The 17,250-nt window shown below is 42.6% G+C and overlaps 1 protein-coding gene across 4 annotated transcripts in view; it reads right to left on the minus strand.

The window, feature by feature from the left end:
* Nucleotides 1-16,642, minus strand: part of gdpd5b (glycerophosphodiester phosphodiesterase domain containing 5b) — a 44,028-nt gene extending 27,386 nt beyond the window's left edge. The window contains exons 1-2 of one of the 4 annotated variants that reach the window (XR_004789821.2): nucleotides 16,007-16,636; nucleotides 1,290-1,469 (exon numbers count right to left, since the gene is read on the minus strand). Coding sequence is in view for 2 of the 4 variants with exons in the window: in XM_035622878.2 (XP_035478771.1) it covers nucleotides 1,290-1,406 (117 nt within the window). In the remaining 2 variants the exon portion in view is untranslated. Of the gene's footprint in view, nucleotides 1-1,289; nucleotides 1,470-16,006 lie in introns of all 4 variants that reach the window. The other 3 variants (XR_004789822.2, XM_035622878.2, XM_035622879.2) reach the window with 3 other exon arrangements.
* Between the last annotated feature and the right edge of the window lie 608 nt (nucleotides 16,643-17,250).

The raw sequence follows: 17,250 nt of genomic DNA on the forward strand, positions 1-17,250 counted from the left end.
TTGTGTTTTATTTTCATCAGATATTCATAGTTTGCAGTCTGCTCTACTTTTGTCACCGTCGCTTTCGTTAATAGCCTGACGTTGCTCCGCCCACCTGCTCGACTGTCTAGAGGACGCTACGTTGACATAAAGTGGTATCTGGTGCTGTCGCATCGGAGTAGTTTTACGAGTACAAGTACGAGTACATGAGCACAGCATCGGACCCGATACTGGTATGTGTACATGCACACACAAACACTAAGAAGACATTCATGGGTAGAAAAATCTCTTCAAACTAATTAAAATGACTGGAAATAGTGGAGTATTGTGAACGTCCAACGTGGAAGGCTCAAGGTCACCTAGTGGAGGATAAGTCAGCAAGGACGTATTTGGTCAAAGATAATTATTCTTTGTGAATCAATGTTGAAAGACAAACATCAGGGTCGAGTTTCTACAGTCACTGCTGTCAACGGCAAACACAGAGCGAGCGAGCGCACAATACGGCCTTTTTCATAACAGTACGTTCAGTCATGTAACACTTTCTGCACGGCCATCTTTTTATTCAGAGAAGTGTGAGAAGACTCACGTCAATGATGGTAATGGCTTATTTAATTCAGCAGTCAAACATCAAAAGGCAGTCAAATTATTGTCTTTGACGTTGTGAATCAAACGTGGGTGATACGGTCAAAACAAAGACAATTAAAATCTCTATTTAAAACGAAAAAAAACTCTCAGGAAATTCCACGTATTAACCCATCAAATAGTGTTTCAATCGATTAATCTGTCGATTATTTTCTCGATTAGTTGTTTGGTCCATAATATCTCATAAAATGGAGATAAATGTTGATGATGTCTCCCAAAACCAAAAGAAGTCGTTTGTTTTGTTCACACACCAAAGATATTTAATTCACTGTCAAAGAGGAGCGAAGAAACCAGAAGATATTCATATTCAAGAAGCTGAAATCAGAGAATTGTGACTCCCCCCCCCCCTTAAAAACTACTTGAACTGATTAATCAAAATAGTTGGCGATTAATTTAGTAGTCGATTACTAGTCAATAAATCTATTTACTGTTGCAGCTCTAATCTATAATCTACCAAAAATGTAAAACTACCGATGTGGAGGATTCAGACATGTGATGCTGCAAGGTCAGCCAGAGGTCATTCTCTGGTGCAGTATCAGATTGGAGGCAAACAAGAGCGATGTATGTTTGATGTATGCAATATGCCACACTGTGTCAGACTGTACAATACTGTATCTTCTGCAAAGACCAACCATGATGTTTTCTTTTTTCTTTTTTATAAATCTCACCTTGGTGGTGTCATCGTGGGAGCGTTGGTAGCGTTTCCAGCGGCAACCGTAGATCCCGGTGATACATGACAAACACAGCTGGCGCTCATAGACCTGGAGGGGTTGGTGCTTCACCATGCTCCTTCAGTCAGTCCTGGTCCCGCTTCCAGAGCTCTCACATCCCACTGACCGTGAAGGATCCTGAGAGAAGTTTTAAAAAAAGAAACAGCATTAATGTTGGAGTTACAAATTGTTTGGAACAACAGAGGCCACAGTGGATAATCTGTGGAAAGCAAAATGCTTTTGATTCAAAGCCTCAAATCGAGACCTCGTTTTCCTCAAAGCTCCCGTTTCCAATGACAACTGAGACTTTCATCGATATGATCAAGGTAAAATTCACTAAGGAGCTCAGTGAATTTATTGACCGTCACATTAAATCACAAGCGTGTGTCTGGCTCTTGAGAAACTCACTTACATAATTAGGAAAAAAGCCTCTGTTAAAAATGGTGACCTCGAGGGGGCAATGGAAGGGTAACAAATGGAAATAAATATATCATTTGATGTGGAGGTGTGCTGTCAACTATGATACTAAGACTGTAACAGTTGATATATTTCAGTTGTTTAATTGTTTTTTTTGTTTAACTTATTTTCTTCAATTTTTCCAATCTATTAATTTATTATTTCAATTATTAATTCGTAAATATTTGTCAGCTTATTATATATTCCTGGTCAATATGTTTAGTGCCGGGAATAGTTGTTTTTATTTATTTATTTGTTTGTTCTTCATGCTGCCATATGGGATGTGCAGGGGAAGGGGTTTGATGTGATTGTAATTGTTCAATGTTATTCGCAAAAAACAAATAAAAACATGTTTAAAAAAAAAATTTAAATCACAGCGAGCGTGAATATTTCAAACAGTCAGAACACATCTGCGCCAAGAGGCTGCGTGTGCCATCACTCCCTTTTATGTCAGGTCACGGAAAGAAAAAAAGAAAAAGTCCAGGAAAAGGTCCACAACAGGCCTACAACAAGGATGTTATGTAACAGTGACATTTTAACAAAACCCCTTCAACTTTCTGTTTAAAAACGAATTAATAAATGAATAAAAATCAATGCTTTGTGAGGCATTCATGCAAAACGTGTCCACTGAACCTGCGAGCGAAGCAACAATCACGCTGCGATGCAGCGAGCACGCACACGAACACGGTGCTCAGGTCTTTCACATAATTTCATGATTTATGTGAATATTTTAGGCTGCATCAGGGAAACACGGTGCCTGTTCCAGCTCCACTTCTCCCCACCCTGCCAGTGTGGAGGAGCAGCTCAGCACCTATTCAGCTCCTGACTAACGCTGTTGTATCGAGCACAGTAAATATTCAGCTGTAATTCTTCCCACTGAGCTGCTGCTGACTCAGCACCGATGCTCTGCAATCGGCTATAACAACAATAACGATGTCACAGAAAAGTGCTGACTGTCATCACGAAGTTTACCTCCCTCTCCGCGGACACGACGGAGCCCGTTGTGCTGAGAGCGAAAAACACACAACTCGCACAGCTATGAGTAATTAATGGCACCAATCAAACAAGCACAAGTAAGTAAGTACCATGTTTAACTGGTGATATTCCTCTAATACCTGCAGTGTGGGAGGTGCAGCTACAGTACATCATATGGCTGCAAGTCTCATCGGAGTGATTCTGCGTGATAACTACACTCGCCCTGCTGTAATCAGGCCGTCTCCGGCTCTGGGCAGCTGCTCATTAGCATCTGCAGCAGCGACCGTGTTTCCTGTTATTAGTGAAGCTGCTCCGAGGAGGGCGGGCCTGACCCTTGGGGGAGGGGGAATATAATGGAGCTGGCCCACCCCGGCAGGACCACGGGGGTCTTTGACAAGGCCTGCGCCTTCGAATGAAAAAAGTGTGGAGCGTTACGCTTTAATCAACCGCATGCACTGCAAATACAAATCATTTTGTAGTGCAAGAGAGAGACAAGGAAACGAAAAATACAATCAGGAAAGCACAAGAAGACACCCCATCCCAGAATTTGTAAATATACCCAAAAATTGTATGAAATAAAAATGCTGTGATTTGAAAATATTTGCTGTTTCGGTTTCCTTCAATCCACTGCCTTCAGGTTAAAAAGATGAATTCACAAGAGGTGAACCCTTCTAGCACAAACACTTTCATTACTTTGGCAGACCATTGAAAATGTAAATTTAAAAAAAATCCTATTGACAAGAACATTAGATTCAAATTAAAACTGAAAGTACTGAATCATTTACTCACAAGTGCCAAATGACGTTTCAACTGGATATAACGGTTTATCATTTGACCTGAACTTCAGTGATGGTTGAGTATGATGATCAATGACTGCGAACATAATGAGCAGAAGGACTAATATGGATGTGTGTCTGGGCACGCCGGGCGACCGGCCACGCCCTTAAAGACAGAAAAACAAAAAGTCAAGGCAGCCGACGCGGCGAGGCTCCGTTCATCGTTCATCCAGGCGAAGTAACAACCACTTTCAGCGCCGTCGTGTTGTCACTTGTTGACTAATTATAAAGTTCAAACCTGTATCCACAGCATGGTCTCTGTGTTGTCATAGCAAAGCGGCTCGTGTGGTTGATGTTGCAACACGTCGTTTCCCTGGGAAAAGCTTCCATTCATGCCAGCGTCGCGGCCACTTCTGCCCCTTCAAACGTCAAGTTATTCCGCTCATCACGTCCACTTCAGTTGAGCCGAACATCAAAAAGCCCTTTGATTTCAGGATGTGATCATCACCAGGCCGAGCGGCACGGAGGCCTCAGAATAGTCACGGGGAAATGAAAGGCGTATCCCTTTTTTTACTTCGTAAGATGAACAAATTGCACACACACTCATAGATATCAGTCCCCTTTATAGGTCAAATTTTGTTCATCATGATCCATGAACAAAAAACACCCTGTTTCGCAATGTCAAAGGAAGTGATTAAAAGATTTCCTGGTCCCGGCCCCCTTGGGTTCTTTCTTGAGCGCATCCCTTCCACCAAATTTCTTAGGAATATCTTCAGTAGTTGTGTCATCCTTCTGGCAAAGGGACGAACCAACCGACCAAGCGACAAAGTAGAATGTCACTCAGTAGAGCGCGTACCTCCCCCGAGGCCGAACAGTCGCCCTTAAATTCAATCACGCGTTTTAGCGAAGCCAACAAAACAATGCAGATCATGAAATCATTATCTCCATTGCGAAAGAACAGCAAACCAAATGAATCCTAATTATCTCAGCTATAAATTAGTGGTCGTTACAGGTTTCTAGGCTTTTTATTACAGTACTGTTACAGTTTAAATCGGCACCAATTTGCACACACTCATAGATATCAGTTTCAGAAATATGCCTAGTTGCCTTCATCAAGATCCATGCATTATACCCTCGGAAAATCTGTGAAAATGTCACAAAAACTCCCTATCCCGCAATGTCAGAAAAAGGGATTAAAAACAATTTCCTCGATTCGCCATTTTGTCTGGATCTTCCTTGGTTCATGTCGCATCCTTCCACCATGTTTCGTGGAAGTAGTTTTTGCGTAATCTTCTTGACAAAAACACAATCTGACAAACTAAGCGAAGCGACGCGAGTGATGTCCTGCACAGGAAGACATTATATTAATCCAAGACTCTGCAGTACTACAGTACCATATTTTACCAACATGGATGTGACACCTCCGACCACCAAGTGTAGAAATGTGACCAGGACTGTGGGCTGCACTGTCACACTGACTCGCTGTAACAACCGAGCCACAAAAACTGAAACAGGGATAAAAACAACTGAGCACAAAATTCTAAACTGATCGCAGGTTTTATGATCAATAATAGAGCCACTCTGTTGAAGATTTACCCTTCACGCCTGAAACAGATTCATAAAGTGAAATAAACAAGTGACCCTAGCTTTTCCCAGATGGAGAAGCAGCTTCCCGAACATTCGTGTCCGTCTTAACTTGGGTCAACAATTCGGAGAAGTTCTGAGGGGTGTATGGAAAATCCCCCCACAAAACGTCTGTTGTCATCTCCTTTTTCTGCTGCCTCATTTCCTCCGATCGAAAGGGAACGGCGAGGGAAAAGCGCCTGCAGGGGAGGAAATGTTTCAGCAGTTTCCCCCGGCGGAAAGCTGCGTCTTCTTCTGACCAGGGAACTGAAGGGAGAGGCAAAGCGACAGCGAACTGTGTGGGACTGAGAGGCCAACTCACTACTGAGAAAAGAAAACGACCCCCTAAAGGAATAGCTCACACAAAAGAAAAGGGACAAGCTGTCCTCTACAGTGTCCTTCAACACACAACAGGTTTCCAGAGAAGTGGATGAAATGACAGTTAATACTTGCTAACGCTCATGTAGAACAGACGTGATTCAATTATTAATGCTGGGGAACTCTTATGTCGTTCCATCACCGACTTTCTCTCAGGGTTATTTGTTAAATTAAGACTCTTCCTCACTGCATTCAACTGTTGATTTTTTTTTACACCTTCAGGTGTATTGTTGCATCACGTACAGTATTGATAGCTTCACAATCAGCCGTGTGTGTATCTGATGCCAATAAGGCCAAAGGAGATTTACTCCTTTGTACAGACCGGCCGATATCGGCGCTTCTGTTTACCGACATATAATCTTTTATCGTAATGAATAAACAAAGCAGGAAAATAAATGTGCATTTGTTTACATTTTACGTAAAAAAAAATTAATCCATGTTTTTTTTCCTTAATTCAAGTTCTATATATTTCATTGAATTTGTGTTTTCTTTTTATTTAAAGTAATTTATGATAAAGTTTATGGTTAAAACTAAAGATCAAGCCTCAATTACATTCCTTTGTCTTAAAGGTTTGATAACGACAATTTGGGATCATCGACAGATTAAAAGATATATATATATAGATCAATCCTCAATTACCCTTTCTTTGTGATAACGACAGATTAAAAAATATATATATCGGCCGTATTAGTATCGGAAATCTTGTAATCTCCCTAATATCGATATCGGCACCGACCCCCAAAAATCCGTATCGGTCGGCCTCTATTCTGGAGTCCAAAATTCACACAATGTACTTCATGCATGACTCGGTGACAGTGACAATGAGGTTGGAATCCAAAGAATCCAAAGAATTTGGCTGCCCGAAAGGTTTAACAGGGCAAAATTATATACAACCACCTCTGTTACATTTGCAGTAATGGGCTCCAGCAAACAGCGTGGAGCAGTCCTGTTATAAACAAATGAATAAATAAATAAATATGCAAATTGCTACCCGCATTGCATCCAGGAATCTAAAGCTCTTACGTCCTTTCCTGACCACCCATCATGTTTTCATGATCTGTGACACCGAGTAACAAAAGCGCCGTGGAGAATCCGAACTGAGCCACGTGGCACCAGAAGACGAGGGAGTTGATTAGTGACACACTGGTGATATAAAGCACATGATAACAGGCAATGAGACTGTCATTACATCCGAGCTATTAAGAGCTGGCTCAGCCGAACCGACAGTGGAAAGCTCTCACTGGAGAGAGACTCGCCAACGTTTCAAATTAAGTCCTGAAAAAAAGATCCATCATCCCCTCAAGCAGTTAGCTCCCACTACGCCCCCTTCTTCTTCTTCTTCTTCTGCCGCTTCATCCAAACAAACCACTGCTGCTGCTCTCTGAAGTGAGTCCTGCCACTCCCTGTGCACTGTAGGACACAACTGCTGTGTTTACAACTGTACATGTTCAGGCTTTCGTAAATTGACCTTGGATGCCATCATTATTGTTGTATAAGGCTACAGATAATTCACATAAGGGAAAATTCCACAGTGGTAAGTGCAGATAATAAAGAAGGCCACAGACACCAATGCAGCCTACGCCTCACACTGCTTTCTTTAAAATTCCTCTGGCCGAGTTTCCTGGGAAACCAGAAATCTAGAGACCTGTTTCTTACTGTCCAGAGAGACAATGTATGAACTCTGTACAAGTACTTTAACTTCAGCTGAAGAGAATCAGACTTAAAATGGGCAATAAAAAGCATAAGTGGGAGCGATGCTTAACCCAGGAGCGTAAATACTGTTTATAAAAATGGACAGTCACCAAAATGACTCTACTTCTCACATCAGTAAACATTTTCCTGAGGAGTTTATCGTGTCATTCGCAAGTTTCAAGTCTTTTTCAATACGGCATGATGTTCATTTAGCAAAATTGCTGTCCCATATATAAAGATTGGATACACCGTGACTGACTGCTGGTACCGTCCAATCGGTGCATGGTTACAGGTGGGCACCACGTGGACGAGTTCTCCGTCAGACCCACCTCCCACTCCCCTATTAAAAACAACTCCAAGATGCCGCTGGGCAAAAAATCATGTCACGTCGGCTTGCCGCTTGGCAAAAGCCCAACAGCGGCCTAGCTTCTATAAGTGCATACTATGTGTGTGTGTGTGTGTGTCTGACTAGAGGCGGAATAAAGGCTCTCAAAACCAGGCCACGCTGCACAACAACCATTAAATGAGGAAAATTGCAGCTATTTGCGAACAAAAAACGTTTCCCTGTGGAGTTCATTTCTTTCCTTTGTACTGTACGACACATCCATAATGGTAAATTGTTAAGGCTGGAAAATAATGCACACATGACTTATCATAAAGAGACAGACTGGAAAGTCACAACGAATTTAAAACACGTGAGCACTATAAAACGCTCAGATTTTCCTATAACTGCTTTAATGTTGTTGTTATATGTTGTTGTAGTTCCACAGTCTGTTGTTTCAAATCATCACGACCTGCTGGGATTTTACGTTCTACATTTTTAAAACGCCCGTTTGCTCGTTGCCATCTTCATGACATGATAAATCACTTGGCAAAGCAGCACAGTGACCTTCAAGACGTGCTTGAGGTTCAGGAGCGAAGCATCCATACATATTTTGCAGGTGTTATGTATTAACTCTATTAGCTCATATATGTTTACGCCAATTCATGTAGCTACTTAGTGGAGAATTCCGCTTTACACTTCCAAATAAAATGATCCTAAATGCAGCCAAAAATATTATCAGTTCAGCATCCGAATTCATTCATTCGTTCAATTCATCACCATTCACCGAATCCCATTATCGCTCCCCAGAGTCAGTGTGGTGTGTGGCAGAGGCTTGATGGCCACAGCTCCCGTTCATCCAGAGTCTGAAGCCGCAAACCACCGGTCAAAAAATTGCCCCGTCAGCTGCACCAGACAGCAACAGCCATCGCATATAAAGATGGAAGGGTGCAATGGGAATACTGTAGAAAACAACACCTATCCTGTTTTGTATCCACTCAATCCAGGCATCTGGTGTAAGAATTAACTAGGCATTTCAATTGCCTCTGGAGACAAAGAGGAATCACTGTCTGTCATTGATTCTACCAAAGCCACCAAGATTGATTTTGTTGATTCTACCAAAGCCACCAAGATTTAATTGACCATGCACCTACAAATAGGAATGGGTCAAACGGGAATTTTACAGAATATAAGGATAAGTTTAGAACGTGCAAGCAAAGAACAAGTTAGAAAAGCCCTGACAAAGCAGAATGCATCCTCTCTAACAAGCAGTTTGCTCTGATGTTAGGAAAGGTTTATTTATACATCTGGATTCCACAACAATTGCCCCCCGGCTTGGAGTCGTACCACAGGCTTTCAGGAAACCTAAGGGAATATTCCCTAACATATTCATGACAACGTATGCAGCTCAATCGATAAAGCAGACGCAAAGCAAACGATATTAATATTCAGTAATATGAATCAATGTTCAAGTTTCTCTAGCGGTCAAAGCTTGTAACAGCTAGATGGGCCTGTCAAACGAGAACAGAGGCCGTACTGAAAAAACGCTCACACAAGGGTGTTAATGTCCTTCCTGCTCACATTCAATAACTATTGTTATTATTTCTGAAACTTACAGAATCATCTTGACCATCTTTATTCTCTATGAAATTAACAAAGCTTAAGAAAAGGCACCGTATTGATAAAACCATTCCACAGCTAACACGACTGGACAGCTTGATGGAGCACAAACGGCTCACTGTCAAGAGTGAGTAGTTTCTTCGTGTGGCCAATTTCGACAAGAACTCATCCCAGCAGCTGACACAATATAAGTTGGGGTTTTTTTAAGGCAGTGAACGAAGAATCACAAAGTGGTTGACAGTGCCAATTTTTTTTTTAAACAAAACAGCATAAGGAGAGTTGTGGGGGGATGGTTCAAAACATCCCGACAACTAACACTTCTGCTCATCAGGATAACGGCTCATCAATCTGAAAAAATATGGGTCAGAGATAATCCAAGGGTAGGGGAAAAATTATCTAATCACAGTCCATCAGTATCTTCAAATTAGAAAATTGAAAGCAGGAGGAGGAGGAGGAAGCGCCCTGACTGTCAATAGTTTCCATTATTAGAGCATGAAACAAATGAAAGGGAGAAGAGAAGCAAAGGGAATCCAGCATGTCTAAGGTTTAAATGGTATAAGTGACATGTGAATATTTAACTCATTTTTCATCTGCAGATAAAACAAAGAGTGGGCTTCAACTCATAATATGAAGCCACTTGAGTGAAGGGGATTTGATGGATGTATATTTGGCTCAATGCAGAAGTATAAGCTGCCATGTGGCTGCAGGGATAGAACTTGGCAAAGCAATGCAATAGAGCCATTTTTGAGATTATATATATATAATCTCCCAATATGGCTTTATATATGGGGCCTTGTGGTTGGGAGGCGGTGTTGTTGGTCATGACTGATTTATGAGTTTGAGGCCACTCTGAGACTGCATACCTCCGCCAAGGCTAACACCTTATCTCGCCATGTTGGAGAAAGTACTTGATCCATTTATCCATTTGCCCATTTATCCAGATCTCCTACAAAATTTCATTGATTCTTCTATGGTTCATTCCCCATCCCCTACACAAAATATCATGGAAATTGGTTCTGCGGTTCCTGCAGACAGACTAGAATAGAATGTCACTCAGTAGAGCGAATACCTCCGCCAAGCCACAACGGATTGCACATACTCATAGATATCAGTCCCCTAAATGTGCCTGATTATTTTCATTAAGATCCATGAATTATTCCCTGGGAAATTTGTAAAAATGCCCATCCTTTCACCAAGTTTTGTGGAAATCAGTTCAGTAGTTTCAGCATTATCCTGCTGAACAAACAAACAAACGGACAAGGACTAAAACATAACCTCTTAGGCAGAGATAATAAATAGTAATCAATATGTTGAGCAGATGAGAGTATTCCTAATGCCTAATGTATGTCTTGTGGATTATGAAGAATGGATCACCAAGACACAGATGCAAATTGTGCAAACTTGACAAAGAAACACTCCCAGTCGCCCTTTGTGACGTTTGAGAGCAGAACCTTATTGCCGTGCGATGACATTGAGCTAACCTCTGATCCACCATGCCACCGTTTAGGCAGCTGACGCCGTGTGTGTCTGAATAATTATCACCTTCAAGACTGGAAGACACTTAAATCCCGTCTGCTAAATGTATATCTGTACCACACTTCATCATCGACTTCAGTACAGCCTGTGGTTACGGATGTCTAGAGGCAAAGCGAAAAGGAAGCATTCATGAGAGGGGCGGGTGAATCCCGCAGAGAAGAGTGCCAGGTTGTGAAAGAGCCAATAGGATGGACATTTATGGAGAAGGCCAGAACCAAATATCAGTGTCCATGGTTCACACACAAAGACCCTGTTCATACCTGGTATTAAAATCCGCCTCAGGTGACCCAATCACCAGTGGCACAGTGGTGCTTTTAGCTAACATGCAACTAGCTAAAAGACAGCTAGACTGATAATGCTACATGTTTTTGAAACAGAACCAATTGTTCCTGTGGACTGTGATTGTGAGGGTTTGGTGGAGAAGGAGTTGCGTCTGGACTGGACCACTACTGGCCCTGGTCTGCCTGTAAGCGTCGAGAGAAACTATTCCAGGGTTGGTTCCCAATCATAGGTGATAATGCAGTGCTAATCCTGTGGCCTGGAAAGCAAACAGCTGACAAAGACATCCGTGGCATGCAGAGACACGGTGGGGATCCATTGTTGCACCGTGTGGGCAAACGGGCAACTCCATTTGGCTTAGTTCACTCGGGCCTCCTCGGGCTAAATGTTTTCCATGGCCAAGAGAGGAGAGAGGCTACTCGATTTACACCGTTGTTTGCCCCCGACAAACAAATTCGAGTTGCAGGAAATATTGTCCCGAGTGTACCATTCTGTTCCCGAGTTGATTATGATCTTAGAGGGACCTCGACATTGGACCTTTTGGCTGTGGATGTCATAACTTCCTCATATTATCAGATTGAATGTTAAAATATGACATCTTTAATGCAGTAAATGTCAAGTTATTGTTGACGTCATAGTGACATAAACATCTGCTCTTTGACCACAAATATAAAATCTAATCCGTCAAGTGAATGTTGAAGCGTCCTGACAAGACCGACTTTTGTGTGCGGACCCAAAAAGGATAATTCCTCCGACCACGACCGTCGCCAGCGTGGAGGCATAAAAGGTGGGTGGAGGACTGTCGTGTTTTATCAAGGTGCCATCTGTGTGTTTGCATGAGGGCTCTCCGCCACCATCTGTGTGTTGACATTACACCAAGCTTTGTCCTCTACTGCGCCGGCTGTCTGAGCCCGGGAGGCAGGTGCCACCATGGTGAACTTGGCCAGAGAAGAAAAAACTCAAGCTCTGTGTTCCTCGTCTGAACATTTGGCTAATTTTATTCTATTACAGGAATGGTTACACAAAACAGTTTCTCTACAGTTTGAAATGAACTGGCGTCATGACATAACATGAAAACTACTTTCCTTCTCCAGTTAAGAGGATTAGATAAGAGTAAGTGGCAAACGCAGAGAGGCAACTGGAGATATGAAAAACTGGAAAGGCTCAATCTCCCATTTCACAACTTACATTTTCTTAGCTGCAGCAGGTCAATATATAAACTGTGTTGACGTATATCAGATGGTGGGAATATTACCAAGAAGAACGATAGAAAAACAAACACACTTTCTTTTTTGTTCCAGCCCAGGTGGTATTGTTGCCTTCTTTCAAAGGGGAACCTCAGCTTTGACAAAATAACCGTGCACCCCCTGGTTTGTTTGAGCATTGGGCTTTGAAGAGAGCTCAAGTTGCACACTAGCGAAGACGGCGAACCAAAGTCTTTCCCGCTCGCTCCCGTGGGAGCGCAATTAAAGGCAATTAGGTCTGGATATTTCACCTGTGCAAATACGGTGAGTCACAGAAAAAGGAAACTTTCCATATTTTCCATGAAAGCAGAGAGTTCAGAGAGAGAGAGAGAGTTCATGTGATGCTCAACAGTGACAGGATCTGCTGTGCATCGCAAAAAAATTAAATCAAGAATGATTGACACAGAGGGGACGTGTTCGGAAACAGCTGGGCTCCGACCTTGGTGGGATGGCCACTGATCTGAGCTCAGTCCAACAGACAACTTTGACAGACTGAAAGACGCTGACTAAGTCTGTGTGTTATCACATACAGATAAAGAGCCGCAATAATCCAATTTCATACCATGTTCAGTCGGTGTACTGTGAGTATTGAGTAAGCTTGTTCTCGTTGTGAAACAAGGCCCCTTTGTGTGAACGCACAACGCTGAGTGTGTACTTCAACATGTCATGGAGTTTAGTTTTTTTTTAAAAACCATTTCAACACGTAAAATATCCGTACACCTCACCAACTCCCTAATAGCTCAGAAGCACTACATGATTTTCAAAGTCATAAAATCGCTGTACCATTCATACTACACGTCATGCTGTCTTGTAATCGCAAGGCTTTCTGTCGTCGTGCTGATCACACAACATTGACTTATCGGTGATGGGGAGGGTCACACACTACAGGAACCTTCACCAGGAGAAATCCTCAATGAGCGTTTCTAGTCTCCAGAGTATGTTTTGTCACGAAAACACACGCAAGAAGTCACATATGAACTGATGCTCAGCCCGTGTCAACGTGCGCTGTCAATGGCCATTGACATAGTTGTCGACACACTCACTGCCAGTCACACCACAGTTGACACTACAGGATTGTGGCTCTCCGACAAGTCCAGATATTTAGCCTTACAAGATTTTGTGCTTGTAATGCCAAGTTCACACTAGACGATTTTAAGCCTGGTTTTCTGCTCACCATCGAAAACCCCAAATTGGAGGAAAATCTGAGTTAGGTCCGGGCTCGCTAATCAGTACTTGATCGCTTTATGTGAACAACCACAAGAGTAGTTTGAAGTATGCTGTGACTGGCAGTGAGTGCGTCGACTACTACGTCAATGGCGTCAACGCACTACAGCCCATAACGGCACAAGACGACACATGAGTTCTCGCGTGTTTTTGCGACAAAACGTACTTTAGAGACCCGAGACACTCAATGACTGAAAGCCTTGATTAGAAGACAGAAAGTCATCTAGTATTAACGGGCACGGCGATCTTACAACTTTGAAATTCGTGTAGGGTGTCGGAGCTATAAGGCACTTTTTAAGCCTTTTAATCTTGGCTGCCAAACTTCTTTTTGCAACATCTCACCCATATCCTACTCCAATCCAAGGCACATTTGAAGGAACTGTAGAACTGTACGCGTGTCATATCACAATTTTTCCACATAACCTCGAAATGTCAATGCTTGTGTCATTTTCCTCAAAGTATTTGATTTTCAGTGTCATGGCTGGACAACTTTTTCCACTGTCCTCAGGACAAGAGAGGGGTTTCAACTCTAGTGCAAAAGCCAAAAGTGACTTTAAAAAACCCAATATTCAGTGCAGCGCACTCCACGACCTTCAATCCTTTTAGAGAGGTTATAAAGAAGAAGAGCGCTAAAGAAAAAGGAGAACAGCAGTCTCTGCCAGCCCTGACTCATCCATTTAACGAAAACTCTGACCAAGGCCCCGTCCACACCACAAGATATTTCGGAAAAACAATCCCCCCCCCCATTTTCCTCAGCAGGGGGGCCTGAAACGTCTCCATAATGATGGATTAATTGGAAAGACGCATCTAGCTGTAGAAACACTGTAGTACCTATTCCCGGCCTATATGTGGCGCTTTTTTCTGCTACAGAACTCCACCAAAAAAGAAGAAGAAGATGACATCATCGTATGCGTATCTGGCGTTCACACAAACTCAAATACACAAACGCAGGGGGGGGAGATTTATCTTCTCCACCCTGGGACCTGGATTCAAAAGAGTGCGTTTTCAGGCAGCGAAAACTCCGGGTGCGTCTGGACGGGAGGCCCATACGTGCGAGAATTCCGCGTATTTACAACAAATTCGCATTCGTGTAGACAGGGCCTTAAACAGCTTCTTCTAATCTCTTTGGAAACACTTATTTACATTCCACCCTGTGGGGACGTAAACAACTATCACGTGTCATCTGGAGCCTAGAACAAACAACAGAAATCAGTGCCGGCTGTTTTTACTGGAGGTGTAGCGGTGACATATGGGGAAGTGTTGAAACGGTTAAGAGGGGTGTAACGGTGAAAGAGACACTGGACCAAATGGATCCTTTTTTTTTCTTTTTTTAAAGATGCTGTAAATCCTGTGTGTTTAGCAGATTACACTCTTTGATGAGGTGCCACATGACATGCACATGTTGGCAAATCGTCATCCTCCAGTGAAAAAGACTGTGCCATGAATTATGCAAGTAAGTGGCAAAGAGTGTTGCAAAATGAGTAATAAATAATAATGAATGGATGACAATCAACTATCAGCGTCTGTGGCTTGATGCAACTTTGCCCTGCATTATTTATTTGGTGACCGGATGGGGGTGGGGGGCCTTAGGCGATTGAATATAGAGCTGCAACAGATAATCGATTTGTAATTGACTACTAGATTAATCTCCAACTATTTTGACAATCGATTAATCGGCTCAAGTAGTTTTTATGGAGGAAAAAAGGCAGAATTCTGTGATTTCAGCTTTTTAAAATTTGAATATTTTCTGTTTTCTTTCAGTAAACTGAATATATTTTTGTATGTGGACAAAAGAAAACATCATATTGGTGGTTTCCGAAACACGATCGACATTTTCCCACCAGTTCATGACATTTTCCTGACCAAAGAACTAGGTTTAACCTATTAATCTGTTGATTATTTTCTCGATTAATCGATTAGTTGTTGTAAAATGGTGAAAAATGTGGATCCGTGTTTCCAAAACCTCAAGACTTTGTTTTGTTTTGTCCACAAACCAAATATATTCAGTCAAAGAAACCAGAAATTCAAATTTAAGCATCTAAAATCACAAAAGTTCGGACCTCTTTTTTTCATAAAAACTACTTGAACTGATTAATCGATAATCTGAATAGTCGCCGATTCATTTAGTGGTCGATTACCTGATCGATTAATCGATTAACTGCTGCAGCTCTACAAACAACGAATCAATTTACTCGAGAAAATAAACGGCAGGATTAATCGATAATGACAATAACAGTAAGTCGCAGCCCTGATTGAATAACTCCATAAGGGTTTCATGGGAGAAAACATCCTCGTGTGTATGTGTGTGTGTGTGTGTGTGTGTGTGTGTGTGTCATGTCTGTGGGTGTGGACCTACATGCAGGTCATGCAGTAAGAATTTGTGAGGAGCAGGCTACTAGTTAGCTTCTGTTCGACTGCAGGTACATTACACTACATGTTAGCCTGCTACTATACTTTTATGAGATGTATATAACTACAAAAATGTTCTAAACAAGGGCGAAACAAAGTTATTATTTTATTATAAAATATTGAAGATGTCCCCACACTCACCTGTCTGCGGGCTGCCACCACTTCCCTCTGATTCCAGGGATCAGCTCAGATGTCCACGGCTTTTCTTCTTCTTCTTCTCTTCTTTTTTGTTTTGTTTTACTTTCTCCCCAGGAAAGGAAAGGGAAGAAGAAGAAGAAGAAGAAGAAGAAGAAGAAGAAGAGGGGGAAAAGCCTCCCACTTTCTGCCGAGAGTCGAACCGGGACAACCCGTGTGAAAAGTAACGGCTGAGAGGTGAGCGAGTGAGTGAGCGAGTGAGTGAGCGAGCGAACCGCTGCGGAGAGAGCCGAAGTTTGACCAGCGAACCCCAAAAAAACCCCCAAAGGGCAGAGAAAAGAAGCGAACCGAGCCGAGCCGGGTCGGGTGAGAACGGGACGGTGTGCGCGGCGGTGTCGTCGGTCCGGCTTAAAACGAGCACAAGTCCCGCCTCATGTCTCCAGACATCCAGACGCTTTCGTCCCGACCTCGGTGTGGTTGGACATGGACCCCCTCGCCTCGTCTCGGTGTGCGGGTACGAGCACCGGCGGCAGCGGAGCGATTCAACCGACTGTGACCGGGCGAGGCGGGCGGAGTGAGAGTCGGTAACTGAGGTGGGCGGAGTTAGCGTCGGTCTTTTTATCTCCCGAGCCCCCTGTAGTGACGGCGCGTCACCGCTGCCGGTCTGCGCCTTCACGGCCACATCGTAAACCGGAGAACTCCTACTACTGCTGCTGCCATGCCCTTGTTTCACATTCATAATTAACTACAGTTCCCGTAACGAAATCAAATGAAATGATATACGTTATTCTGCGTCGCTGCCGGCACCCGTGTATCGAGTGATTGTTGTCTTAGCCGCTAACCGGAACTAGCTAGCATCATCTAGTTTGTCCCAGTTCGCTCGACAAATGCGAGAAAATCCGACGCGACTTGAACGCGGCAACATGTTAATGTGTTCTGAACAGGTATGAAAAACTCAGGCTCATATTTAGACTCAAATAAACTTTTCGTGGATATGTTTTCCTACTGAAGACTGTGGAATGATTTTTTTGAATCTGCTTAGTATCATAAGAGCGAGGTGTTTGTTAATATAGTTATATATTAATAGTCTTTATTAATAAAATGTGACAGTAAATAGAGTAAAAGTCACAAATAGACATGTGATGGTGGTTTGATTATTTCATACACACCATCAGAACAGGTTGTTTGTAATTATCACCGTTTTTTGTTTTTTTTATTCTCTCTGATCATGAAGGACGTGGTTAATATCC

This window comes from Scophthalmus maximus, chromosome 11 (assembly GCF_022379125.1).
Source record: "Scophthalmus maximus strain ysfricsl-2021 chromosome 11, ASM2237912v1, whole genome shotgun sequence".
In the NCBI taxonomy this organism is placed as follows: Eukaryota; Metazoa; Chordata; class Actinopteri; order Pleuronectiformes; family Scophthalmidae; genus Scophthalmus; species Scophthalmus maximus.